Source organism: Falco peregrinus, chromosome 8, assembly GCF_023634155.1.
Source record: "Falco peregrinus isolate bFalPer1 chromosome 8, bFalPer1.pri, whole genome shotgun sequence".
Lineage (NCBI taxonomy): Eukaryota > Metazoa > Chordata > Aves > Falconiformes > Falconidae > Falco > Falco peregrinus.
In genome coordinates, this window is record NC_073728.1 from 6629141 (window position 1) to 6655904 (window position 26764).

General features: G+C 54.0%; 1 protein-coding gene across 1 annotated transcript; it reads right to left on the reverse strand.

Annotated features, from left to right (window-relative positions):
* Nucleotides 1-87: 87 nt before the first annotated feature.
* COL6A1 (collagen type VI alpha 1 chain) lies at nucleotides 88-25648 on the reverse strand. Its single transcript, XM_005241291.3, has 35 exons — nucleotides 25396-25648; nucleotides 24445-24574; nucleotides 22330-22530; nucleotides 21847-22006; nucleotides 21523-21645; nucleotides 21413-21433; nucleotides 21209-21229; nucleotides 21065-21109; nucleotides 20735-20788; nucleotides 19850-19894; nucleotides 19719-19745; nucleotides 19328-19354; nucleotides 19183-19227; nucleotides 18884-18937; nucleotides 18057-18119; nucleotides 17566-17628; nucleotides 17342-17395; nucleotides 17218-17253; nucleotides 16981-17043; nucleotides 14593-14655; nucleotides 10632-10694; nucleotides 10076-10138; nucleotides 9585-9635; nucleotides 9461-9496; nucleotides 8912-8974; nucleotides 8389-8454; nucleotides 7625-7660; nucleotides 7252-7288; nucleotides 6392-6400; nucleotides 5391-5524; nucleotides 4214-4323; nucleotides 3724-3907; nucleotides 3326-3500; nucleotides 2921-2950; nucleotides 88-2157 (listed from the first exon to the last, which is right to left on the reverse strand). The coding sequence occupies exons 1-35, from the start codon at nucleotides 25502-25504 to the stop codon at nucleotides 1547-1549; spliced, it is 3072 nt and encodes a 1023-aa protein (XP_005241348.1). The 5' UTR covers nucleotides 25505-25648; the 3' UTR covers nucleotides 88-1546.
* Nucleotides 25649-26764: the final 1116 nt, after the last annotated feature.

A 26764-nucleotide genomic window follows, 5' to 3' on the forward strand; every position in this document is an offset into this window, starting at 1 on the left:
CCCAGATCCTGGCAACATCTATGCTACCAGGTGACTTTTGAATATTTGGAGCCCTTGAAATTCAAGTCAGACAAACTTCTCAAGAGATTGTGGAAAACAATTTATTTGACAAATTTCCAAAGTGGACAATTTTTAGTAAAACACAGGCATAAAATAAAACTAACTTGTACGATTGGGTTTTGGATACAGAGTAAAGAGTTTGGGATGCTGATACCTCGCAATCACTGTTGCTTTCCCGGAAGCGCATGAATTCATAGCAAGAGCACCAATGGAAGTGCTGAAACAATCTCACCCAGCCAAACCACATCTTCAGCGTGGTCCTGGAAACAATTGTGTAAACACCAAGGGCCCACATCACCCATGTAGTGATAGCACCTTTGTCAGTATATCTGTAGGGTGTGAGTCAAAAACCCCAGCAGACAATGGCAGCCTTTCCCTTGACTTATCTGGGCTGTGGATGAGGTCCTAATTTGATATATAGTACAGTTAGTGGGTTCCCCTGGGGTCCAGGTGCCTAACTCCTAGATGGTCCTATAGAAACTACACCCAGAGAGCTCATTGGGAATTAGACAGCTTGGCACTTTTGGAATAAAAATAAAAAAAAAATATACATATTAAAAAACCCACTAACTGGGCTCAGAGAGATTTTCCAGAATGGAGCTTGGACCATAACACAAGTCATCAGGTTATTCATGAGGTTCCTGGTTTCACTGTAGGACCATGAGATCAGTTAGTGAAGGAGTGCAGTTACATAGCTTCTTTTAGGGTTTCCTCCCTCCCCGGTGCTGCTGTCCATCTTTCATTTGGTCGGTGCCCAGCCTCCCTGCCCTGAATGGGTGTCAGTGCAGAGGGATGCTCCACCACCTACCTCTACCTCAGCCCTGGGAAGTCAATGCCCCATCCCCTGGCACTGGAGGTCAGAGATGCTTCCACCCAGCTTGGGTAATGTAGTCCAGCCCTCTCTTGCCAAGCATGGGAGATATAAACCAAACCTGCCAGCCGTGACAATGATCCCCTCTCAAAGCTTGCTGAAGCGTTGAATGTTTCACTTGTAGCACAGCATTGGGTTAGGACCATTGTGAGCTGGGCAAGTGCTCAGCTGATGTATGAAAGAAAGAAGCAAATGAACATAAAACCCTGTATCTGAAAAGAGCATAATCAGCCTTATGAGACCAGGCTAGTCTTTAGTGGTACAAAATTCCTCATCATGATTTTTTCTTGGCAAAAAAAAAGTGGGATGAGGTTGTTATTGGTGTTCTGACAGCTTATTGCTAGGTGTGCTTGTGTTTGCCTGCTGTGGGGAGGGAGAGGCAGTCACGGGCAGGGAGGGAAGTCTGAGGCTAACAGAGTGGAGATGCAGATGATGAAGCAGGGGGAGAAGGAAGGGGACTATGCACAGCCAGGCTGTGGCACTATGGCTATCTGCATAGACTCAGATTCCTCAAGTTGGTCAAGAATACTGTTATTTTTTTGTTTTGTTTTGTTGATTTTCATTTTAAGGCAAGACAGAAGCAGGTATGGCCTTGGCAGGAACCCACCCAGATGCTCAGTCAACAGCTATCTTCCTGGAGACAGTTTGGTAGAAGACACCACGCAGCAGAGAGGTATAGTCAGGCACACGGAAGAGGTGGCGCTCCCCATAGACCACATCATAATCTGCGCTCTTCCCTGTGACCAGGACACGGATATTGGGCTCATTGGCTCGGTTGCCCACTGCCAGCACGTAGATCTCGATGCCAGCCTGCTGAGTTTCCTGCACAGCCCTCTCAATGGCCTTTGCAGTGATGCCTTGAGAGTTGCCATCAGAAAACACCAGCACCCTCTTCTTTGCCCCAGCACGAGATGACCGTTGGTACAGCCCCGTGATGTACCGAAGGGCGGCATTGACGTCTGTGGCATCGTTAATGAACTCCATGTTATCAATGGCTTTGGCGATGACCGTGTAGTTGTACTGGAACTGAGCTTCCACTTTCTGCTGGTTCCTGCCACTGTACTGGACGACCGAGATGCGCACGGAGTCATCGGCAGGCTTGCCAGCCTCCAGGAACCGCTCCGCCAGCCGCTTCACGAACTTCTTGGTGGTCTCGAAGTTCTTGCTCCCCACGCTGGTGGAGCTGTCCACCAGCAGCGTGATGTCCGCCGGCCCGGCGAAGGTGACTGCAAGGGGAAAGGCCCAGGGTTCGTTACACTGCGCTGCTCCTCCTGCCTCGTCCACAGAAAGCGGTGAAGGCACTGGTTGTCTCGCAGGCTTCCTGCCTTGTCAGAATTGGGAAATCCCCACTCCCTGCGTATTTGCTAGCTTGGTGTCCTCTACCCCAGTGCTGTCCCCCATGCTTGTCCTTTCACTCTTTTTTTTTTTTTATTGAAAGGCTGCATTCCCACATACTTGCCTGGCTTGGACAATCTAGTGACAGTTGTTGCTTAAATACAGCATTGTCCTGGCATGCCTGGGGAACCACTTCATCTCCCTTGGCTAGCTTCTTTCCATGAGGAGTCTGAGGATTGTATACACTTCTGACCTGGATGTGTACCCCACTAAAGTCCTCCCTGTACTCACTTTTCCAGAACCAAACCTCCCTGCCATGGTGCCGATTTTCCCTTGTGCTCCCACAATCACATAGCAATTGATCTCATTACCTGCCTCAGCTAAAGCCTGGGGGGGCTAAAATCTGGCACAGCCTCCTCTCTAGGTTTGAGGTGCCAGAAAAGCAACTGACTAGGCTTTTTCCCCCAGGTGCTTGTGGCTGATATTTGTATGGAGACCCTGCAAGTGCCTGACAAGGCTTGCTTGCTTCTCCAGCCTAGGAGCCTCCCTGTTGTGAGAGGTGTCCAAGCCATGCATCCCCACAAACACAAACTCCCGCTTTGCCCACCACAGCACCCACAACTCCTTCCTGTGGCACAAGGATTAAATACTCACTTGGGCAGGTGTAGTCCGGACATTTCTTCTCTGTTAAGAAAATTAGAAAGACTAATGTCACCAGGGAAACCACTTCTCCTATAGCTTCCCTAGGGGCAAACACTCACCTCTATCACAGCCACGCTGTGCAAGGCACTGTGCAGAGGATATAAACGTGCACCAGAAAGTGCAGAGGTGTGTGCTTAAAAAATGCTATGGACAGATATGTCCTGCAGCAGGAGAGGACCTAGACCCAGCTGGAAAGTGTTCTGAGACACGAAGTGTCTCTTGTTTAACTAAACCTTGAATGCTGTTCTCTTCCCTCACCACCTGCTTAAGAGCATGACTGGGGGAAGGCAAGGGAGGGCAGCCTGCGTTCCTCACCACCTTCCTGACTGCCTCCAGCCACATCATCACCTCACCCACCTTGGCAGACGTACGAGGTGATGTTCTGCAAGAAGGTGTCATCCAGGAGCTCAGCATAGTTGTCCCTTTGTATGGACAGTCCTGGCCTGGTCGGTCTGCTTAAACAAGCAATGTCATTCAGGTGATCTGGATTTGGAGGGTTCCGGAAAATGTCGCCTATCCCAAGGGAAACCACCTGCAGGGAAGTTAGAGTCCATCACTGGATGTGTTTGTCATTTAACACATTAATAAAATTGAACGCCTGTCACTTTGCAAGAGTGCTTCTAGTGACACGTGGCTCCCCTGCCCTAGCCTTGGGTAGCAAAGACATGGAGATCCCCAGAAAGCCTGCACTACTCTGATGCACAGCCACTGGGCAGCGGTTCCCTGCAGGCAGGGTGCTCCCCCTGTGCCCTTACTGGGGTGACATCGCATAAGGAGCTGAGCGGGGTAGGGTCCCGCAGCGTGTCGGAGCGTCCGTCTGTGATGACAATGGCAACGCGCTTGTCAGAGGTGAATCTCCGCAGCAGGTTTTCCTTGGTGAACTGCAGAGCTTCTCCAGTGTAGGTACCCCCAGCTATCCAATTCAGGTTCTTCACTGCCCTGCAAGCACAGATACCAGTGAGCCTGCGAGCCCTGTCCCATGAATACTGAAGGAGCCCCTGGGAACATCTCTGACACATTTGTGAGGCAGGGCAACATCCCTGCATGGGGCTTTGGGTGAAAAACTGGCAAGCTCCTCAGCCTCAGCACCACCTACAATGTCACCAACCACTACTTTCCACTAAAGAACATTTAGCATCCTTGCAGCTGCGGGAGCTGCTGGCCTGGAGATGGAGGGTGTGAGGTAATAGGTGTCCCTAGGTCAGGTCTCTGCATGATGTGTTGAGACCTGCCCCCCCGACTCACTGTTTGAGTGCCCCGATGTTGTCTATGTTGGCATCCCCCATGGCCACCAGCTCCTGCGTGTTGTCATGGCTGTACTGCACAACGCCCACACGAGACTCCCCAGCTTCAAACTGTTGGAAGAAACAGAAGCCAGTTAGGGTGAGAAACCTCAGGGGGCCCTGGAGGCTCAGAAATCCTGCTGGTGGTTTGTACCAAACACTTTTGCAGCAGCCTTTGCTGCCCCTCTGCCCCATTCCTTGCAGGAGCCCCAACAAGACTGGATGTACGTGGGGACCAATTCAGTGAGCCAGGCAGTGAAACAAGACCCAAACCCAGGTATCCCAGCTCAGCGGTCTCAACACAAACCACTGGCCATGGTGGGTAGCTAGGAATAGATCTGTTTTCAAAACTTCTGCTTTTCTTCCAGCACAGTGGTTTTGCTGCACAGCTCTGGCCTTTCTGCTCATTACCGGCTCTTTGCCAGCTGAAGAGACCCACGTGTGCCCACATGAGCGTCCAGTGGTGTGCTGGTGTGGCTTTACAGCCCTTGTGCTACGGATGTGTCTGGTTATACCTTAAGGAAAGGCTGGATCCTAAACATCCCTTCCAAACCACAGAGGTAAACGAGATTTCCCATGCACAGCGGGTTATCAGGGAAGAGTTATGGGCATGAGAGTTTGTGTCCCTCTTCAGACTGGAAGACTCACTACTGAGGCAATATTGCTGTTTTGGGCTGCAAAGGTCCTTTTTTAGTAGTGTGCTTAACTGGTAACCTAAAGCCAAGCTTGGGGAAAAACAGGGATGCCTGGCCATCAGGGAGCTAGGGTGAGTTGCAACACACCTCATGTGTTATCTGCTCCAGCCACCTGAAATTCTCATCAGCACAAGGAGACTGATGGATCAGGCAAATGCTTTATGAACCATCTGCTCTGGGACATGGAAGAAGAGTTCACAGCCACAGCAGGCAGAGCCTCTTTGCCCAGAAAGAGTGAAATGTCTGTATTTTGGGATAACAAACTGCTGTCTCATCTCCGTCAGTCCATGCATCTGGGAGAAAACAAGACCCACCTTGGTTACACACTTGAAGCTAAGCTTTGTGGAGGCTCTTTGAAATGAGGCATCTCCTCATTTTTCCGCTTGCAGTGAAAAAATAAACACGTGGACAGAAGTATAACCTGGCACTCGGTGGAAATCTCACCTTCACACGCTCATCCTTGCTCAGGCGGTCGATGACTTTGATGATGAAGTCCTTGGCAATCTGGAAGTTCTGCAGGCCAATGCTCTCCGAGCTGTCCAACACGAAGAGGAGGTCGACGGGACCGCAGGTGCACTCTGCAGCAAGGCACAGGAGTGGAGGGGCTTGTGTTTTCTAGCTGAGCAGCTGGCTCAGAGCAGCCAGCTTTGCAGGGAGGCATACCAACGCAAGCAGCTGATGTCAGCCTGGTTAGTCCTGCCCAGGTGGGTGCCTGTGTCCCACCTACCCGCAAAGCATGCTACATAGGAGACTTGAGAGTCAGCTTACTAATTTTTCCATTTGCATTTTGCTCAGTGCCCCTTATAAGACACGTAGCGTTTCCAAGCTGTAAGTACCCTTAAAACACCCAGTAATTATTCCAAAACCCATTTCCTCATAAGCCTCCTCACTTCTTCCATTCACCCAGCCCAGGAGGGCAGAGGTGACACTGGTGGGCCAGAGGAGGAGGCTGACTCAGCTTGCTCCCCTCGTTCCCATAGCTGAAGGACATCATGTGCCCTTGGCGCTTCCCAACTTGGCCCTTCCTTGGACTGCAAACCCAACCCATCGAGACAGCATCAGAGAAACAAAACCCCAATGCATTTCTCTGCAGGCCAGCACAGGATTTGGAAGGAGGAGGACAGAGCTGGATCCACAGCATGATCTGAACTGACGTCCCTTTCAACTGCAAAAAGGGGGGAGAAAATCCTCCTGCAGTTCGCTGGCACAGGACACTGTGATAACAGTTTTCCAGTTGTAGGACCCAGCCACAGCAGCCTCTGAATCGATGCAGCCCCCCCCAGGAGGGCTTGCTGCCCTCCCCTGCCTTGCTCATGTTCAGTCCCCCCTCCCAGGCTCTCACCACAGCTCCGTAGCAGAAGGCAAGGTGCAGGGAAAGGGAAGGGTGCAAGCAAGGAGAAGGGCTAGGAAATGCTTGCAGAGCAGCTTTGCCAAGTAACACTCACCGCAGCAAGCTAGAGGAGAAGGGAGAGAAAGAGAGAACATTAAAAGGCTTGTCACAAGGGTTTCTCACACACTAACACAGACTGCCAGTTTGTGTTTCTGCAAACCTAAAGACACCTGGTCCGGACCATTCTAGCTCATGGAGGTTTTCCTCCCGTTTGAAATATCCAGATGTCACTCCCGTTTCAGATTGTGGTAGCACTGCATGCAGCTGAGCCCTGTTTCTGCACATGCTGAGACATAGCTATTTAAATAAAAATAAAAACTAATCCTGGAGGGATTAAGGAAATTACCAGAGGATGGAGCTCAAACTCAGCCCCCTAAGTACCCTGTGTCCTTCCAGCACTTTACTGCTGGCTGTGGGCCAGAAACCCTTTGCAGCATGCATGTACTGCTGCTCCCCATGGCAAGACACCCCAGAACAGACCTCCCCTTTTCTGAGGGGGAAAGTCAGGCCCTGCTATTTAAGAAAAAAAACCATTGTGAAATGGTCCACACAAAGATTTTACACAACTTTGCTTGTGTTTTCCCTGCAGGGTAATCGTGTATGTACAGAGCCACAGACACAGCAGATCACTGCAGCACACACAAGTGAAACGCAGTTGCACAACCTGCTCTAGAGATCGAGCTGGAAGGCCCTGGGTCAAGAGGAAGGACAGCAATGTGCAAAAGATCTGCCTCTCTTGAGTTGCAGTTCCAGCTGCAGGGAGGACCTCCCATCCAAGTCTCCCCCAACTCATTGACTTAACTGTGAGTTATGGAAGGGGGGCGATGCCCATGGCACCCCCCTGCGTGCTGCCTGGGGGCCAGAGTAAAAGCAAGGAGCTGAGCAGGGCGGGAGGAGAGGTACAGGGATACTCACAGCACATCTTCATGATGATGTCCAAGATTTCACATTCCTGAAAACAGAGGTAAAGAAATGTTTGAGTAACAGTGGAGGTTCCCAGGTGCTGGCCACCACCCCACCCCACCCCACCCCCCACCGCTGCTGCTTTGTGCCCTCAAAGCAGGTCCTGATCTGGAAATGGATGATGTGCAAGTGGGGTGCACTACAGAGGGGACTGGCTGGTGATGGGCCAGCACAAAGGAAACCTGGCCAGTGAGACTCACTGGGACAGTAACGGGGGGCAGCCACCACCCAGCCCCAGCAGTGACTCCCTCCCAGGAGCCATCATGTGGGGCAGGGGAAGGACAGACCAAGCAAGCAAGCAGTACCCCAATCCCATCCCACTCACATCTGGTCCTGGTGGCCCCACAGGTCCTGGTGGTCCCTGTTAAACAGAAGCGTGGAGAGAGCAGTTACAAGAGCAGCCCAGTCCTATCCGGGGCATGCTCTGCTGATACCTTGCTAAGCGATGCAGAGTCTGGAAAAGTCTCTCTTGGCTTCCCAGTTGATGGCTCCTGCACTGGGTTTTCAGCAGGCACATCTGCTTGCTTGCATGATGCCCTGGGGCTGCACGGGCGTGGGGTAAAGGACACCCACTTCCATGCACGCAGTGCCTACCGAGGTGGGAAGGCAAGCTCTTTCTGCAGGCAGTGAGCGCACACACTATGTGTGACATGGCTTGGCATTGCCCCCACAGCACCCAGCAGGTGGATGGGTAGATGGATGGATGCTGTTTTCTTGGGAGATGCCTCTCCCGTAGCCTCCAGGCCAACATGAGGCAACACAAGCAAGTGGCGACTCAACATGAACTGAAGGACTTCCAGGTTCAGGACGGCCACTTCAAAAGGCTGCTTGCCCGTACTGAACCTCATCATACAGGAATGCTTGGCTCATGAAAAAGCACAAGCATCTGCATTTTCTGCTCTGGTTTGGGATGAACATGGATTTCAGAGACCCATGTCCCAGGCTGCAGCAGCAGGTTTTCAAACTGCCTTGCTCCCGCTGTGAACAGGGCCAAGCACCGCAAGCTTGTGGCGAGTCCTGCTGTTGGGAGCTCTGTCAGCCTGGTACACAGCACTCATCACTGCAAACCCTGCCAGGGTCTTTACTTACCGGGCGACCTTCAGGTCCCCTGTGGCCCTTTGCTCCTTTGATGCCCCTGGGGCCAGGGGTTAGGTTCTGGAAAGAAAACAAAACCAAATTCCACAAATTCATGTGTGTCAGAGTATGGTACCTTCCCCTCCAGATGTCTGCTAAGCCCTGCTTAACCATAAAAATGCTATCTGAGTTTGCTATATCCAACCAAATGAGCTGGGACTTGGGGGGGTCAGGATGGACACTGGGAAAATATCCCTCTGCAGGGCACGGGTGCAACCTGGAAGCATGCAAAACCCTGCGGAGATGATACCTACCTCAGCCTAACAGATCTGGAGGTTTGCCAGCCATAAGCTGTAGGGCACAAAATTAACATCTGGAGAGAGGTCCCCTTGCCACAGACACCACTTAGCAGCCAAGGGTGCTTGCAGGCTTACGAAGTCCGATGGGCGCTGACCCACAGGCAAGGCAGCGTCCCAGACCCAGCTCAAAGCACTGCGTTCACAGAGAAAAATGATGCAGCTTTATACAGATTACTCACATCATTGCCAGGGTCTCCAGCTTCTCCTTCATCACCTTTAGGACCAACATAGCCTTTTGTTCCCTGAAAAACAGTATGTACAAGACTCCTGTGGACAGCTGTTGTTAGCATGGTGAAGTTGGTGCCGGCATGCAGTGACCTTGTGAGAGCTGGCTTGAGAAGTGGATGAAGAGCCGTATATAGTCTCCCTAGCACCAAATTGCAGTGCTTTCAAGGGAGAAAGCTTCTTAGGTAGCTTTCACTGTTACAGCACCATCCAGCTCTCCCCCTGGCTGGAACTCCCAACCCCAAACTCTGGCTCTGGGGCTGCATTGAAGAGCAGTCAGCCCTGGCTGCTGCCCTCGGGTGTTACTACCAGCACACCAAGGCACAACACTTCCACCAGGAGCATCCGCTGCAGGGAGAGGTGGGCAGAAGGAAAAGAGGGCTTTGGAAGAGCAGGCTGCTTCAGGGAACCCATTTCACCATGCAGCTGATGGAGAGGCTCTAGGACCCAAACTACCGGCCAGGGCAATTTCTGTAGGGTGTATGAAGAAGCAGCACACTTACATTAATACCAGGGTCACCTCTGTCTCCTGGCCGCCCCTGAGGATGAAGAAAAGCAAGCTTGTTAGGTTGGACAAGCAGGAATAATGGTTTCACATTATTTCAGAGCAGCAGCACAAAAACTTACCGGGGCACCTGGGAATCCAATCGTGCCGTTCCCAGGAGGACCATCCTCCCCCTGGAAAGGAAGGAAGAAATATGTGAGATAATAAAAAGCAGATCCCTTAGATAGCATGGCAGCAGGGTCCTGCCCTCCTTGGACAGTTTATCTCCACAGCAAAATGTCTGTGCAAAAAATAGGTGACTGGTGGGTTGAACACTGGCACCCGCAGGTAAAAAGGCCATCTTGTTTCTGTGTGACCTGTACAGCCACTGAAAGGAGAGTGATGTTATCAGTCTCAGAGACTGGGGATATGGCCACAGACTGGGAACAAACTGGGAAGTATCAGGTCTTTGTTGCTGGAAAGTATGTCCCAAAATATGGTGCTCTGAGCTTGCAGATGTGATGCATATTCAAAAGCTGGCTGGTTGCAAATTTTCCCAGCATCTCATTTGTGTAGAACCAGCCTGTTGTACATCCTTTCCACATGGCATGCAATCTCCCCAAATACCACTCACCCTTTCTCCCATCAGGCCAGGATCTCCAGGCAGCCCAGGTGCTCCAGGCAATCCCTTCGGGCCCTAGAAGGAGCAGAAGAACCATTCAAGCCTTGCACACTCTCCTTTCTGCTGTGAAGATGATGCCTTCCAAGCCACCCAGCTACCATCGCAAGCCCATCATACATAGGAGGTGTTTTGCTTCTACAAGAGCAATGCAAAGTCCACAGCTGGGCTTGGGATTCAGCTTGGCCCCTGCCCCGGGGATCAAATCTGCAGGCAGATTCAGGTGGTTACCCTTGGAGAGCGGCTCCCCCAGTTTCTGTGATGGGAAGCTATGTGGCTTGTGGTGTGGCTCTACCATCTCCATGAAATGGCCCCTGGGAGGTGGGGAAAAAGGCAGCCATGGCCTTAAGGACCCATGAAAAATGCCCCGAAGTGTCTGCCAGGAAGCTAGCACCCGAGTTTGTGCCTACAACAGATTTTCAAGATCCAAGGGATTTGGAGACAACTCTAACGGGCAGCACCTCCCTTCATTCCCCGCCCCCAGAAGATGTGGTGATGAAGCAGCACTGACCTCGTTGCCGCGAGGGCCATCATCTCCCCTGTAGCCCTTGGGTCCTGGGGGTCCAGGCTCGCCCTAGGGAAACATAAAGAGCTCTCACAACAGGGACTTTGTCTTGATGTTGCTCCTGCCCTGAAGGGCTGGTCCCTTCATTTCATGATGCGGTGGGTGGGGGCATCTGCCTTGTGCCTTCCACCCATCGGTGAGTCACCTCTGCCTCACAAGAAAGGACCTATTGATAGGGGTTAGGGCAGGTGGGGAGATGCTTCAGGAGCTGTGCCTGGCTCCCCCCGTGCAGCCCTGCCTGCACAGGCTGCAGCTCCCCACGCTTCCTTAAACCCTGCTTTCCCTGCAGAGCTCCACTGGAGGCAGCCCTGGCCAGGTCCCTGCTGAATGCAAGGCAAAACAAGAAGCTTTCTGGGCCAAGGTGTGACACTGCAGACATGGGTTGAACACCATGTGCTTTCAGTGACAGCTAGGCTGCAGGAGGGAAGAGCCTCTGAGCAGAGCCTCCAAAGCCCTGAAAGCCATCCCTCTCCTCCACACCTCAGTCCAGTAACGGAGGACTGGGTGGGGGAGAGGACCAGAGGGGCAGGGATGATGCTTTCCAGCAGCAAAGCACAGCTGGGTCACGCAGTGGCATCTCATCAGCTGTGACAGAGGTGCCCCCAGGGCACAGAGCAGTTCTTGGTGGAGCACATCACCCTGAAGGTGACACAGACCTCTCTCCACAGAGGCCCTCCCCATGCTTCTAGGCTTGGACACGTCTGGGTCGCAGCCAGGCTGGCAGAGGCCCTTCTGGGGCTCCAGGGAGTTTCTGTCCTCAGGAGGCTGCAGAGCCTTGACAGCATGTGCTGGAACGGAGCAAAGCTGTCACTCTGCCACATCCCATCTGGGCAGAGGCCGCTTGCTCCGTCAGCTGCGGGTCTCACCAGAGACAAGAGAGGAGGCGGGAGGAGAATTTTTTTTCTCCAAGAGCTCCCACAGACATCCAAGGCAGCCCCTCCACCTTTTGCTCAGTGCCAACAGCCCTTCGCAGGGTTTACTGGCCAGGAGATTGGTAATGGTGGGGGGTAATGATTGGGTGATGATGCTCTTGCCTACGGGTCCAAACGCTCCATCAAGGCAGCATCTCATGAGGAGCTGGGTGTGCAACCAGTCCCCAGGCAATGGAGATGACAGAGTTGGGCAGAGGGAGGCAGAGAGCTGTGGCGGGATAGAGTGATGGCTCAGCAACAGACCCCTCCAGCATTGCTGCTGTGGGCAGCAGGCATGCCAGTTCAATACTCCCGACATCTGAAATATTTCCTGCGACAAGCCACATTACTGCAGGCAGAAGACAGCACTTGCTCAATGGTACCTGAGCTTCAGCATAGCAGCAACGCAGGCCCAAGAATTTCCTCCGTATTTTCAGTCCATCAGCAGCACCTCTGACCTTTTGGGAGCTGCCTTCAGCATGGTGGCTCAGCCTAACCCAACTTTGCTGGTTCTCTCACCACCTGGAAGCTGAGGAAGCTGAGATCCCCTCCAGCTGCCGTCCCTGCTCCTCTTTGCATGACAGCGGCTGGGAGAAGCTGGTGCCAAACATCCATGCATGCTGCGCATACCCTTCTTCCAAAGAAAGGTGTACATGAGGGCACAAAGGGCTTAAAATTACACAGCGCAGTGCAGATCACTGAACTGCTCAAAGGCATGTGACCTTATTTCTGCACAAAAGCCCAGAAGAGAAAAAGCTGGAAAGGAGGGACAGAAACTCATGATCACTGAAATCAGCCAAAGCTGGATCCACAGCACCCTTGGCTCGCGCTGGCCGTGCGTGTCCTCGCTGTAGCACACAGCACAAATCCCTCGTGGCCCCAGAGGAATTTATGAAGATGCAGGATTTCAGGTTAGGAAATCTTTAGCAGTTCCCTGTTTGCTACCTGTCTAGGTATGTTAAGAACCGCAGGAGGGATGGGCACATTGGTCAGGAAGAGAGTGTGACCACCAAACCTGCCCACGAGGATCGGGGAAAAAGCATGCTGACCTTTAGCTTCTCTGGGACAGAAAGAGGATGAAAGGGAGTCACAGGTTAGCGGGAGCCCTTTCCCCTGGCCAAGAGAAATATGGTCCCAGAGCCAGAGCTTGCAGATAACGTGGCTTGAAAAACACTTGTGTTTGCCAAATTCTTGCTCTTGCCTAAGCCAAATTATGCATTTATTTTTAATTTGGATGAGCAGAAGCATTCTTCCTTAGCTTATGGAAAAAACGTCCTCACTTCACAATGGCTTTTGAAATCTCGCTGGTGTGGTGGAGACGCTGGGGCCGTCACTGGTCTGGGCAGGCATCAGAGCTGCTTCTGTGATGCTTCCCTCTCTGATAGGGGTTTGACTGAAGTTCAGTGCTAGGGAGGGAAAGCTGGTGTCCCGCAGGCTCAGTGACACAGCAGGAAGACCATTCTTTCTCCTTTCTCCTCCTCTTCCTCCCCACCAGTGAAAGCTGCCTGAAGGCAGGATCTGTCCCATCCTGGCTCCCCACCATGCTTGCACAGCTTCATCTCCCAGTCTTGCATCAAATCTCCATCTTAACTCTGTCATCTTCTGCACAGTACTTCTCCTGCCTTGAACTTGAGAGCGGCTCCAGCCTGTCCCTCCTTCACTGCTGTCAGGCTGCAGCACCAAGTCCATTACATGCACACATCCAAAGAGCTGCCTTCCTACCAGGGCCACCTCCCGAAATGACACCTGTCACCATGGTGGTGCCCAACAAGCTGGATGCTGCCAGATGCTTTTTGGTTGTGGCAAGAGCTCAGCTACAGACAGTAGGATCTGGATAATCCTCTTGTGTGAATTTAGTGCTCTTCACTAGCACAAGATAGGCTTGAGGAAAGCCCAACTTCAGGCAAGCACAACCCTGCCACAAGCATGTCCTTTCCTCCAGCTGCAGCACGGTCCAGGTCTGCTGTGGGGGTCACCCATACTGGGGACAATGTGAATGCAACAGCAGACCTTTCACGGCTGTCCTGTACGTCACATCTCCTTCAGGGGTCTTCAATACTTGGTCAACCGTAAACGAGTTCAAAAGTTGTCTCATCTTTGACTGCACGTTGGTCTCCATGCTTCACCTCTTGTGGAAGCAGTGTTCCACCAGAGTGGCAACGCTTATCTCAATACTTCCCTGTATCTTGGGCTCTGTCAAAACTCTGATGGTACAGGTAGGAGGGGAGTTGTCCCACAGAGCCCCAGCCAAGGGTGATGTCAAAGCATGCTTGCTCAGGTGCAAAGATAGCATTGGCCACTGCAATCAGTGCTATTGCCATGGAGGATTAACCCAGCAACACCTCCATGCCCAGAGTTACCAACTGGGAGCTATGTCATTGGGAAGAAAGAGCCTTTAATTGTGCAGGGGACAGGAGCCTTCCCCAGGCTGGAGGTAGCCAGCTCTGCTCTCCAGAAAGCCCGCAGTGTCTGAGATCTGGTTTTTGAGGCATATGAGAACAAGCAGACCCCAGAGATCAGGAGGACCAGACCTTGCAGCAAGTAGACTTGAGGAGCACTGGCTTTAGGACAGACTGCCTCTGCAGATGCCAGGGGTGTCAGGGACACTGCTGGGAACCTCACTGACACAAGATGTCTCATTGACTCCCTTGACCAAGGTGAGTAGCATCTGGCCCCAGGCCTGAACATTTTTTGTGTTGCTGTAGCTTGCACTTGCCATTTTCCAAATCTGTCAGACACGTTGACATCTGTATCCATGGGACTGGGAAATGGTGTGGAGTTTGTTCTGTCCCCAGCCCAGCAGCCAAGTCTCCATTTTTTTAAGCCCTGTTCATATTCTGAGTCCCTGCCCCTTTTCACCAGCTTTGCTACCTGGTCTGGAAGATGCTGAGAACTTGCCTCAGGATTCTGTGGCATCAGTTAAACCCCCTACTCCACTCTCCCCACTGCCCCAACCACTTCTACCTGGGATCCAGAAGGTTAATCCAAGCTCTTACCTGGTCGCCAGGTGGTCCGAGGGGTCCTTCCCGCCCTTGGTCACCAGGTGGTCCAGGTTCTCCCTGAAAATGCACACAGAGGGCATGAGGAACTCAGAGAGGGACAAGTGTAGGGTACAGTGGGGAGCAGGGATGCAGCACTGACAGCACATGCTGGATAAACAGGCAGTCATCCAAACAAGGATGTTTGAGGCAGATTCAGGAGCTGGGTCGGAAACTATCAGAGGTGTGTAGAGAGAAAGATGGGCTAACATGGCCTCCTTGAAGCCATGAACACGGCCCTAAGATGAAGACCTTCTGAAGGATGGGAGTGCTTGGCTCTGGGTGGCACGTTTCAGCCTGTTTTGTGCCAGAAGAGAAAATGCCTGGGGAAATCCATCTTGCGAGGCTTCTGCAAAATGCACAGACTTGGCCTGGGCCCCAAAACCATGTAATGTTTTTTCCCAGCCACACTCTGCAATCATGGCTGTGTTTCTAGAGCAGCTCCTGCCCTGGGCAGTCTGCACAGAGAGGAGCTGCTGTCCACGCGCATGGACACTCCAGGCTAGCAGCCTCCTTCCTCCACCCCTCTTCCTCCAGCCTGCTGTCCCTGCAAAGCTGAAGGGATTTCCAAGGCACAGAGCCAGCGGATGGGGAGGGACATCTTCACCTCTCACTTCTGATGCTCTCCCCTCTCCTTTGCTAACACTCAGCACCCTGAGCCAGGTTAGGGTTGTTTGCAGAGAACTGACAGCCCAGGAGAGCCTGGAAAATCTGAGTCTGAGTGTTTTTGTACTCCAACAGCAGCAATGCCCAAGGGCTGGACACGGCTCCATTCTACTTTCACTTAACCAATGTGGAAATGGATAGCCTTCCACCAGTCCAGTAGAGTTGCATCCCAACAGGGCAGCAAGTCTGCCAGACCGGGGCTGGCTCCGGGGCACCTTCTTCATCTAGACCCATGGCCATGAGCGAGCAAGCCAGGAAGGCAAAAGGAGAGTCAGGAGGCACAGCTCCCCATCCCTGCAGCCCAAGGGCTTGCTGCAAGCTCCTGGCAATTCAGAAGCAAGCTTTCCCCGCTGCAAAGTAGAGCATTGCACCTCACAAGGGTGCACAACTGCCAAGCACAAAATTGTGCACCTTACAGCCAAGCCACCCCCAAGATCAGCCAGCACCAAGTGCTGCAAGACAAGTAGGTGAGCGCTCTGCCTGCAGCCCTGGGATGTGGGGCTGGGCCAGCCCCCCACCTGCAGGGAAGGGAGACATCCAGAAACTTCCCATGACAGTCACACCTGACTTAAAACTTTGAGGAAAGCGGCTGGAAGCTAAACGACCTAAAGCTGTCGTTTGCAAGCTAGAAGCTTCCAGATGCCTAAGCCAAACAGTAAATATAAAACACAACTTCCAAAGGGTGCCGGTGGAGATGTTTCTGGCAAGATTATGCAGCCTTGTGCTTGGACTAAAACTTGGAAGGAAGCAGCTCATCATCTGCTGAACGGTTTAACTCCAGGACACTGGCGTGCCTTCATCTCCTGCGCACATCTGCCCCGCACACCATGCACATCGGCCATGCAGCTCCCCAGGCAGTAAACAGGAAGGGGCAGGTTGCCAGTAGCCCCCTGCCAGAGCTGCCCCCTCCCCCAGGCAGACCTCTGCTCCCCTTGCTGAGCTGGTGGTGGGTACTGGATGTCCTCGCTGTAGGGACAGGGGAAGACCGATACGGTGGTGGCTGCTCAGCAGTGCCGGCACACGGCTGGCCACCCACTGGGATGCTCTGGCTCCCGCCGCCCCCACCCTGCACAGCAGCTCCCCTCATGCCTCCGCGGTGTGCGTGGCACCTCTGCCACTTGCCACATGTTTGTCCTGGCCTGCCGAGGGCTCCTGCCTGTTCCTCCCATGCTCACACTCGGTGACTCACCCCAGAGAGGCCGAAAAAATACTTTCCTAGTGACTCCCACCCAAGAGGGGAGGGAAGGGTGTTGCCCCTTCAGTCCACACCCACCCATGCACACTGCCCACCATTAATGGCACCCATGGCCTCCTTCCTGAGCCACCGGTACCCCACACAGCCTCTGAGCACCTGGAGAAGGACACTTTGCCTCTTTGCTCTCCATAAACCGGTTTTTCAGCCACAAGGCAGGGCCTGACCACTCTCTGCCTGCTCTTGGCTTGCTGGGCACAGTCTCCTCTGGGTTTTGGCTGTTTGGTGATTAGCTGCTAGCATAAAGGGATGATTGCTGGAGGACAACGGCAGGTCCTCCCCAGGCCGACAGGTAAAGGCACTAAGCTTGCCTGCTGGCCCACAGGCTGGTGAAGTTAGCCCACTGGGCATCTATTTCCAGCCCCTGACTGCCAAGCATAACATCATTTGCAAGCAGACATTGAAAGCCACTTCGTGGCTGCAGTTACCAGCTCTCCTCTTGGCCCACGGTCGCCTGGCGAACCTGGGGGTCCTCTTTCTCCATTGCTGCCCTGCAAAGAGATGGTGAGAACACAAAATCAGGACCTGCTCCAAGCAGGAGCAAAACCCTCCCTCATTGCCCAGCTCTGAGAGGGCTCACGTGCAGCCCTCCTCCTCCTCTGCAGGGTACCAGCCCCTGCCCGTGCCTTGCTGGCGTGGTGCCTGGCAGCGGTGCCCTCACTTACCCGTTCTCCAGGAGGACCATCCATACCTGGAGCGCCCTGCAGAGAAACAACAGGGGTGGTCAGGTGGTGGGGATGGCTGACAAGCATGCACAGGGGGCATTGCAGGCAGTAGCAGAGGACTCACCTCATCACCTGTCTCTCCTGCTGGTCCAGGCTCACCTTGGTTTCCAGGTGTGCCCTGCACAAGCAAGCCACGGGGTACAAATAAGACAAGTCAGCAGGTTTCAGAGCAAAGCCCTGAGCACTTGTAGAACCTTGGGCAAGCCTGCTTCAAAGCCAAGGCTGGAGCAGGGGACCTCTCCTGCTCACAGAGGACAGGGGATGTTCGTGCACGGGCACTTCACCCACCTTCTCTCCAGGGCTGCCAGGAATCCCCTGTCGGCCTGGTTTTCCGTCGTCCCCAGGTTCCCCCTTCACAAGAACATAAGGCACCGTCAAGACTGCATCCAGTGCCCGGCAGTGGATTTTGGCTCCCATGGCACAGAGGCTGTCAGGAGCCCCGGTGCACCCCAAGCACCTTTCTGGGTTGAGGTCTTTCCCCCACGAGCTCCCCATCCCCAGCAGATTGACCCCCACTCCACCTGGCCAGTGGGTCACCTTTTCGCAGAAGCCCCCCGGTATCTCAGCGATGCTGGTGGGCACCCACTAACCTTGGATATGCTAGGAATCACAGTGGCCAGATCTGGGGATCACACCAGTGATGGGCACTGTCCTTTAGCATAGGTTTGTCCCCAAGCAGTGCAAGGGGGTCAGCGATGGGTCAATTGCCACCTCTCCCTCTTGCAGGAGAAAGGTCCCAGCCCCCCTCCTTCCATGTGAAGCTGCGCAGAGCAGCTCACCTTTCCTCCCTTGGGTCCATAAGCACCAGGATCACCCTTTGGTCCAGGCGGGCCTTGAGCTCCCTGTTGAAAATAAAGGCAGCATCACTGAAAACCAAGCCAGCATCACTATCTGTGGGGAACTGGGCATCAACCAAGCATCCCAGCAGCTCGACCTGCAGCTTCCCAGTGGGATGGACAGGAGGCACATGTACTCAGGAATGATTCAGGGATGATGTGGCACTCCTGCACCATGGAGCTGTGCAAGAAACACTGTGGCCACATTGCTGAAACGCTGCAAAACTGAGCATGCTTCTGCAGCTCAGAGGAAAAAGGTAGGAAAAGATTGCTTTGGTTGGACCTCAATGATACTGGTGCCACCACGGATATGTCATCCTGGCAGCATGAAATAAGCAGGGAAACTAGAAAAAAGCAATGTCAGAATAATGTTTTCTGGAGCTCTCCAAAAATTTCCAACATTTTCTGGGTGGCTGGTCACAGCAGGTTGAAATAGGTTAATTCTGGGCTTGCCTGTCTGGCACTGAGCTCTCCTTTGCCAAGTCCTGGTGCTGAATGGCCTCCAGCCAAACACTCCCACATCATGCAGCTTCCCAGGCAGCCCTGTGCACTGGGCAGCAGCTTCCAGGCAAGGGCAAGGCAGACTGCCCAGGGGACACCCCCAAGGTGCCGTGCCAGGGATAAGCATGGCATGTCTAGGGACATATTTCCAAGTGTTGCAACACCCTCCCACAGCTCCCCTTCTTGGGGGCTCCCCATTTCTGCACACCACCATGCAGACCTGCTGTGCTGGTTCATTCTCGTGCAAGGGGCACCCACAGGGTACATACGTCAAATCCAGGTGAGCCTTTGCAGCCAGGTAACCCAGGATATCCAGCTTCACCCTGTCAGACAGACAAAGCAGCAGTTCCCATGAGTGTTGACTGTGGGAAGACCCCATCCATCATCCCAGAGCCCTGAAAGGGACATCCCAGTCCTGTCCCTGGCTGGCCGGGGGACAGCCCCAAAGGGATGGAGCCCCACTGCCCTACATGGGACACTGGCTTCATTCCCAGACACCACAATGGTTTTCAAGGGAGAAAAGCCAGGGTCCTCAGGCTAAGCAAAGTGCCCCAGAGTAGAGATTTACCTTCATGCCATCGATGCCATCGATTCCACGCCTGCCCTTCTCACCCTGAAAGGAAGAATAGGGACCATGAAGAAGTGATTGCCAAAGACCTTCTCCCCCAAGGTGTCAACTAGAAAGAATAAACTGTGCGAAAGCAGAGGCTGACCTTGGCTCCTTTGGCTCCTCTTGAACCCTGCAAAAGAAAGGAGAGACATGTGAGACCCTCATGCATAGCAGATCCATCCCTGCACTGTGCTACAGTCCCCACGCCAGCTCGGCCCCAGGGTGCAGGCATTCCCTGTGTCCCTGCACACCACCGGTCTCTCCTGTTCTGCCTGGTTGTGCTGCTGCATGGTGCCTGTCTGGTCCCCAAGGCTGTGTCAGCTGCAAACTGGCTGATCCTGTTGGATCCCCACTCCTGGCAGGGCCAGTGCCAGCAGGAGGGATGGATATGTGGGCACATACCAGACCCCAACACCACGTAGCTGCAGGGGCAGCCTGGGGTAACCAGTCAAGGGGACACAGAGGTCTTCCCCTATCTTCCTTGCTGTCCTCACCTTTTCTCCTCGACTTCCTTTGTCACCCTAGAGATGAAAGGAGAGAGGAAAACGGGAGAATGAAAACACTGGCAGTGCAAAACCCGAAGCCCACCTAGGAACCATACCGGTGACCCTGCAGCCCCACGTACCTTCATTCCTTGGTATCCAACAGGTCCCATGTCCCCTTGCCTGCCCTAGAGGACAGAAGCATGGTGTTATGGGGGCAGATACTGTCACCACTGTTGCCATGGAGCAGTTTCCCCCCCAGGCTCTTGATGTGGGGCTCAGGCCCCCGCCACTATAACCTCCCACAGGAGGCTCTCCCACGCCTTGCTTGCCCAGTCTGGGGGCACAGGATCATTGTGGATGGCAGAGGGGACCTGCTTTCACTTCCAACATCTCCAGCCCTTCCCAGGGGTGACGGGAAGACGGGTATTTGAGGACACATCATCTGGGATGAAATAGAAGGGTGGAAAATCCTTGGGAAGGAAAAATGCATGGCATAGGGTTTCCAGATTGGGAATGCACAAGATGAGTAACTGCACACTCACATGTTTGGGAGAAACACACCTCCCAAGAATAAATGCACCTAGTGGAAAAAAAATTTAAAAAAAAAAAAAAAGGAGGGGAGAAATAGTTTCCTTGTGATATTAGCTTATTATTTACGAAAGGTTTCCCTGTAACACTGCCGTGCTTGTTGTGTCAGAGGACGCGGGAGGGAGCCCAGAGTCCACCCCTGGACTGGCACACATGAGTCAGAGACGTGTCCTCCAGGAGGAATGGCTATTTTGGGTGAGGAAAAAGGAAGTCTTGTAGCAACAGGGGAGGAGGCTACCTTGCTGCCCACCAGGAGCGACTGCTTGGCAGGATGGCTGTGGAGAGGCCCTGACAGCTGGTCCTGACTCCACTGACTGGCCCATGGAAACAGGGGGATGCAGGAGCAAGGGCCGGTGAGGATGCATCCAAGAGGTCTGGCCAGAAGTGGCCAAAAAATAGCCCCTGCACAGAGTCACCAGGGACAGTCCTTTACTTACTGGTTCTCCAGCATCTCCTTTCTGGCCTGGAAGACCTGGCTTGCCTCTTTCTCCCTGCAATGCAGGACATAAATAAAGTTAGCTCATCATCCCCAGGAGCAGAACAATGGACTGTTGAAAAGAGAGCAGGGAGGATGGCAGCAGCAATGCTCCATGGATGTGGGGAGCAGATGATCCTGGCTGTATGAGAGCATGGTGTGGATCCTCATCCACCTCTCCATGGGGCAGTGGTGGGGTGTCAAGGACCCACACCCCACCGGTGTCTGAGCATCTCCAGTGAGCCCATCCCACCACCCTGGTCCCATAGCATGGCCACAGCTGGTGCCTCACCTCATTGCCCGGGTCACCAGCAGGTCCGGGGGGCCCTCGGGGAGGCTGCAGGAGAGAGGTACAGGTTAGACCAGCCACCAAGGCACAGCCTGGGGCCACGGGGATGTGAGGTAGGGGACAGGAGGTCTCAAAAACTCAACTCACCTGGCACTCGAAGGAACAACACTTCCCAGAGAGAAGGAGAAAACAGCATTAGAGGCAGTGGGCAGCACCAGGGCCAGGCTGCACCCTGCTCAGGCTGGCTGGGGCCAGGGCTGTGCCACCAAGCACCCGCTTGGCTATGGGTGACCTGCAGGGGATGGGCTCAGGCACAGGATCGGGGGGAGCGGCGCTCTGGGGGGCACTCACCGATTGCTCTGTGTTATCTTTCTGCAAGAGAAGAAAGCAAAGAGGGGATTTGAGAGAGACAGTTGAGCCTGGGGAGGGAGCAGGCTGAGGAGAGGGTGGGCAGCACTCACAATCATGTCGATGATGGTGTTGATGGTTTCCTCCACATCGAGCTCCCGGGTCGGCTTCAGGCTGGTAGCGGTGAAGTTGCGGCGGTAACTATGGTCTGTGGCAATGATGTTGAGCCGCTGGTCCTAGGATTGGGGTGTGGGGAGGGCAAACTGAGACCTGCAGGTACCCATGAAGGACCCATCCCCAGAGGCCACCCTGAGGACCTGCATCCTCCCTCCGTGGAGGGGCTCTGAGGGGCACTCAGAGGCTCCAATGTCACACTGCGGCTCCTTTAGTCCCACTCAGGACCCCTGCAGGGAGCATCCCTGCGACATGATCCCTACCAGGTGGTTGGGGGAGATGGCAACAGAGAACACTTTTATTCCCAAATGTTTGGCTTCATTTGCAGCATCATCCAGGCCTCCGCAGGGCTCCTTGTACCCTTCCAAGGGGTGTCCATCAGTCACCACGATCAGGTATTTATTCTCCTTTTGATGGGAGCCGCTGCAAGGGTTTAAACACAGGATTTAACGTTGCAAGGATTTAACAGATTTAGCTGGAGAAGAGTGGCTTAGGCATCTCTGTACACTCACCCTAGGCAGCGCCCCAGCCTATGGTCAGGGCATGCCACATCCCAGCAGAGCTGGAGCATCAGCAACCTGCCACCCCTGTGCCTGTTTTTGTGCCTAAGTGACCTCCTCTCCCACTCTGGGGGCAGCTCTGCACAATGCACAGGGATGTCCTAACCCAGAAGCTCCCAACCTCCATCCACGATGGCCATACCACCAGCATTGCCCTCTCCACCCGCCCTGGACCCGCTACCTTACCCAATGAGCAGCTCCTCGATGCCCCGCTTTATGGCACAGTCTGTGTAGGTGCCCTTCCCAATGTAGTTCACAGCTGAGACACGGTTCTTCAGCTCACTCTGGCCGCTGGGCATCGAGGTGAGGCTCTTGATGAGCACGACCTCATCGCTGTAGTGCAGTGCCCCAGCATTCCACACCAGGTTGCGGTCACAGCGGTAGTACCTGCATGGACGCACCAGAACACATGCTTTCAACACCTTCATCCGTGTCCTGCTACCACCTCCACTTGCCTTGCACCAGCTTGCCACATAAAATGGAAACCCTCTGCCAAACATCGCAGGGCTTTGCTAGGGCTCCCTGCTCTCCTGCAAGGCCAGGATATGCTTCCCATGCAAAGCCCAGCCATGGGGCCAGGGTAGTTTGTCCAGCAGGTGGAAGGGCAAAGGGGTGCAGCTGGTGGGCATCCATAAGGGTCAGACAGTTTGGCAGAGAGGCTTCCCAAAGCAGTGCCAGGCTGCAGTGGCTGGAGCTGGGCAGGAGATGCTGAGCCAGACAGCCAGGTACATGTCTGCAAAGCAGGTAACCACTGAAACACCCCAATCAGGACTGCAGTGAGTTTTCCACTGCTGGATGTGTTAAATCAGAGGGATACATGCCTCTGAAGGATGCTCTGATTCGGAGACAGATAAGCATGGGAGTTGAAGCCCTATCCTGTGCGCTGTCACAGCCTGCTACCCGTGAGTCCCTGGGACAGAGGCATCACGACTACCTGTGCTTTGGCCAATGCACCAAAAAGGGTCTCTTCATGACATTAGGGCCAATTCCCAAGGGATAGAGTTGCACAGCTTCCTCAGTTCTCCAAGCTCATCTTCTCTTTACTCAGCAGGACCTTTCTCAAAGCCACCTGAGTATTGCCTACTGCTGTCACCCCCACCCCAGCGCTGTCAGTTGCCTCGCCATCACCTATGCTGACCACGCCATGCACACTGGGGGAGCCAGAGCATGGCATGCATGGTGGTGGCTTGCATAGCCATAGCAGGTAGAGAGCAGCAGAGTGGGTGCAGGGGTGTTTGGGGTGGGCTTGGGAGGTCCACCCACATGCAGCAGGGGCTCTGGACAAAGCCCAGAGCCTAGCTTAGGAGAGAGCCATGCTGCATTGACGTAGGTCTGGCAGGTTGTTCCCAAGCACGAGGCTCCTGGTCACTGAATGCCTCGCAAGGTAGCTCTCCTGCCTGGGCAATGAACAGGTGAGCTGCTAATACCCTCCCAACCTGCCCTGAGGTGGGCACCTTGCCCCTCCAGCTCATGCCGCCACTGGTGCAGCACTGGGACAACCCCACAATGCCCCTCTGGGCACCAGCAAACATCTGCTGCTGTCCCAAAGGGCTCAGAAAGACCTACATGCCTCCAGGACCCGTAGTGCTCTTGTGCATCCCTGGTTTTCCTGCCAGCAGGCAAGCCATGGCCTTTGCCTGCAGCTCTTCTCAGCATCACCCCCCTCTGGGATCTGGGAGCTTTGGTGCTCCTGGGCATCCCTGGGTGTCCTCACCCTGGGAAAAGCCAGGGTCAGACCTGGACTGGTGGCTGCAAGGGTGGGTGAGGAGAAGGCAGATAAAGGGCTGGGCAGCAGGGTGAATCAGGGGCACCCACAGCTGGGTTCCGTGCTGCAGGGTGTCCTGAGGTACGCAAATTGCAAGGGAGGGCTTGCTCCATGGAGTGCCCATGCATCTTGGGTTTAACATCAGAAGTGCCCTGTGCTACCCGAGCACCTGGGTTGTTCTGGGCCCAAGCAGCCAGTGGCACAGGGATCAGCGTGGCTTTGGCACTACAGAATAACCACCAGGCCAGCCGGAGGTGGTGCGGCTGGAGTGCTGTGTCTGCCACTCCGGGAAGCCCTTGTTTTCCCAAGGGTGGGTGCAGACAGCTCTGCTAAAGGTACGCTGCTGCCCTCAGCTTGGATGGAGTATAAAAGGGGTGGCCACAGACCAGGAAAGGGAGGAGACACTCCCACGCCCCCTCCCCAGCATCCCTGCTTTCTTCCTCTCCCTCCATGGACGGGCACACAGTGTAGTCTCAGCATCCCACCCGGCACCAGGCTCCATCCCTAAAGCAGCCTGGACAAAGCCCCAGATGTACCTGCTTGTCAACTTATCAATGAACCGGTTGGTGAAATCTTTCACTTGGGTAACCAGGTCCCCAAAGGGCTTCACCCTCAGGGCGACGCTCTCTGAGGTGTCCAGAACAAAGAACAGGTCCACGGGGCAGTCTGGGAAGAAGCAGAGAAGCAGGAGTCAGCAGGCCACCCTGCTGCATCGCCTACCCAGCCTGGGGTCCCCATGCTGCCCACCCGCAGCCCAGCTCCCTCTTAGCAGGCTCCCAGAATCCGCACTAAGGGTGCCGCTCCCACATCCTCACACCACTCGAGACACGCAAGCACACACACATGGGTGAGGTTGCTCATTTCTGTTTTGGCATCAAGGGTAAGCCGGCTCAAGCTCACATTCAGAAAACATCACTTTGTGGCATTTAGCAGCTTCCTATAAATTTTTTCCCATTTACATTCAAAGCATATCTTTGCAAGACCAATACTGGTTATTATACAAAATAAGGTGCAGCTGCAGCAACCACTTAAAAAAATAAAACCAAGACATGATAGCAATTAATGCAATGAGAAAGCAATGATTTTCTGACAAATTCTGGCACAAACATCCTTGCAGAGGAGAGTAAAAATGGAAATGCCCCTTAACAGCCAGTGTTAAAACCAAAACAGTTCAGAAAACTAAACTGGTATCAACCGTTATCCCCCTCTCCTGTATCCCAGTGCTACTGGTAACACCTGACAGGACAGAGCCGAGGAAAAAAAAAAAAAAAAAAAAAGAGACAAAAAGCACTAAAAGCAGGTACGTCTTACAGATCCTCTCTAAGCCTACGTCGCTCTCCTCAGCAAACGCAACTCTTCCCCAAAACGACCCGGCAAAGCTGCAGCTCTGTGTGCCAGTGGAAGCGTCCGCCCAGGAGGGACACAGCAGCCGGATTTCTCCACTGATCCCAGGGAGGAAAACGCCCTGGGAAGCAGCCTGGGCTTACCTTCTGCATTGGCGACTCGGGTGGCGATTTCTGGGCGCTGAGCCCATGACATTCCCCCCAGGAAACCGGCCGGGAGCAGCAAAGTGAGTAGAAAGTCTCGCAGCCTCATTTTGCTTGGTTCAGATTACCATCGAGCTGGACTGAAGAAAAAAACAACAACAAAAAAACAGGGAAAGACAACCCAGCAGCCCAGAGAGGCCGCGGTCCGGAGGCAGGAGTCGATGAAGATATTTTTTTACCGCTTTCCCCCTGGTTTCTGTGGGAGGAAGAGGCAGGAGGGTAAGGGTGAGGAGGAGACTTCTCCAGCCGGAGGATGGAGGGAGGGACCAGGGGCTGTCAGCTGTGAGTCAGACATGAATGAGGCATTTCTCCTTAACGCTTTTTCTGGATGTGGCTGTACCTGCAATGTCACCCTGGCCACCGGTGCTGGGGATCTCTGCAAGCCTCATGCAGGGAGCCCTGGCACAGTCGGTGCCCAGCATCAGCATCGCCCCTGGCGTTCAGTCTGCTCTGTGGGGCAGGGGGGATCGGGGCACCTGCCAGGCTGCTCCCTCCTGGCTCCTGAGGCAAGGAAGCCCGGGCAGGGAGACAGACATTCCCACGGCATCCCCACCTACATGTGAGCTGGCTTGTGTTGTCCTGCTAGCCAGGGGAGTCCCCACCACAGGGCAGAGCTGGAGCTGTCCCATGGCCACCCAGGGATGGGGGCACCATGGAGGCACCACACTTTTGGAGAAGCACCATCCTCCCTGACTTTCAGGGTTTTCTACTCAACCCAGTCAGGAACTTGAGGGGAAAGCTGAGGAAAACACCACAAGGACCCCCCAACAGACTGGGATGCCTCTCACCCCACTCCACCATGGACCATGATCAGGACAAGAAGCAGGGATAGGGTCAAGCCTGTCAAGCCCAGTAGGTAGAAGCAGGATCGCAAGTCCTTAAGGATGCCTGGAAACAAGCATCTTCCCATCCTGTAGCGTAGCAGGAAAGCCTGAGGGCCCACAGCTGTGGGGAGCTGGACCCCCACAGCAAGGCCCCCCCAGGGTGTTGTGGACCATCCACTCTCCATGGCCAGCACTGGAGACAAGTCCCATGCTCCTGAACTTAAGACCCAGAGGCCGTACTGCCAAATCCCTCATTACAGTGGGAGTTTTAATTGCTATCGCTGAGAGGTGAAATACCTAGAGGGCTGATCCTGCCACGGCTGGAACCTGCTCCCAAAAGTGCAGGAGGGGACCAAAAGCTGTCATGAAATAGCAAATTGATGTGATGTCCAGGACAGCTCGGAAGGGCAAAGAACCAACAACACAAGCACGGCCAGCACAAAGGGTTCACACACAAGTTGGTTGCAGGAAGGCAGCAGGTCTGG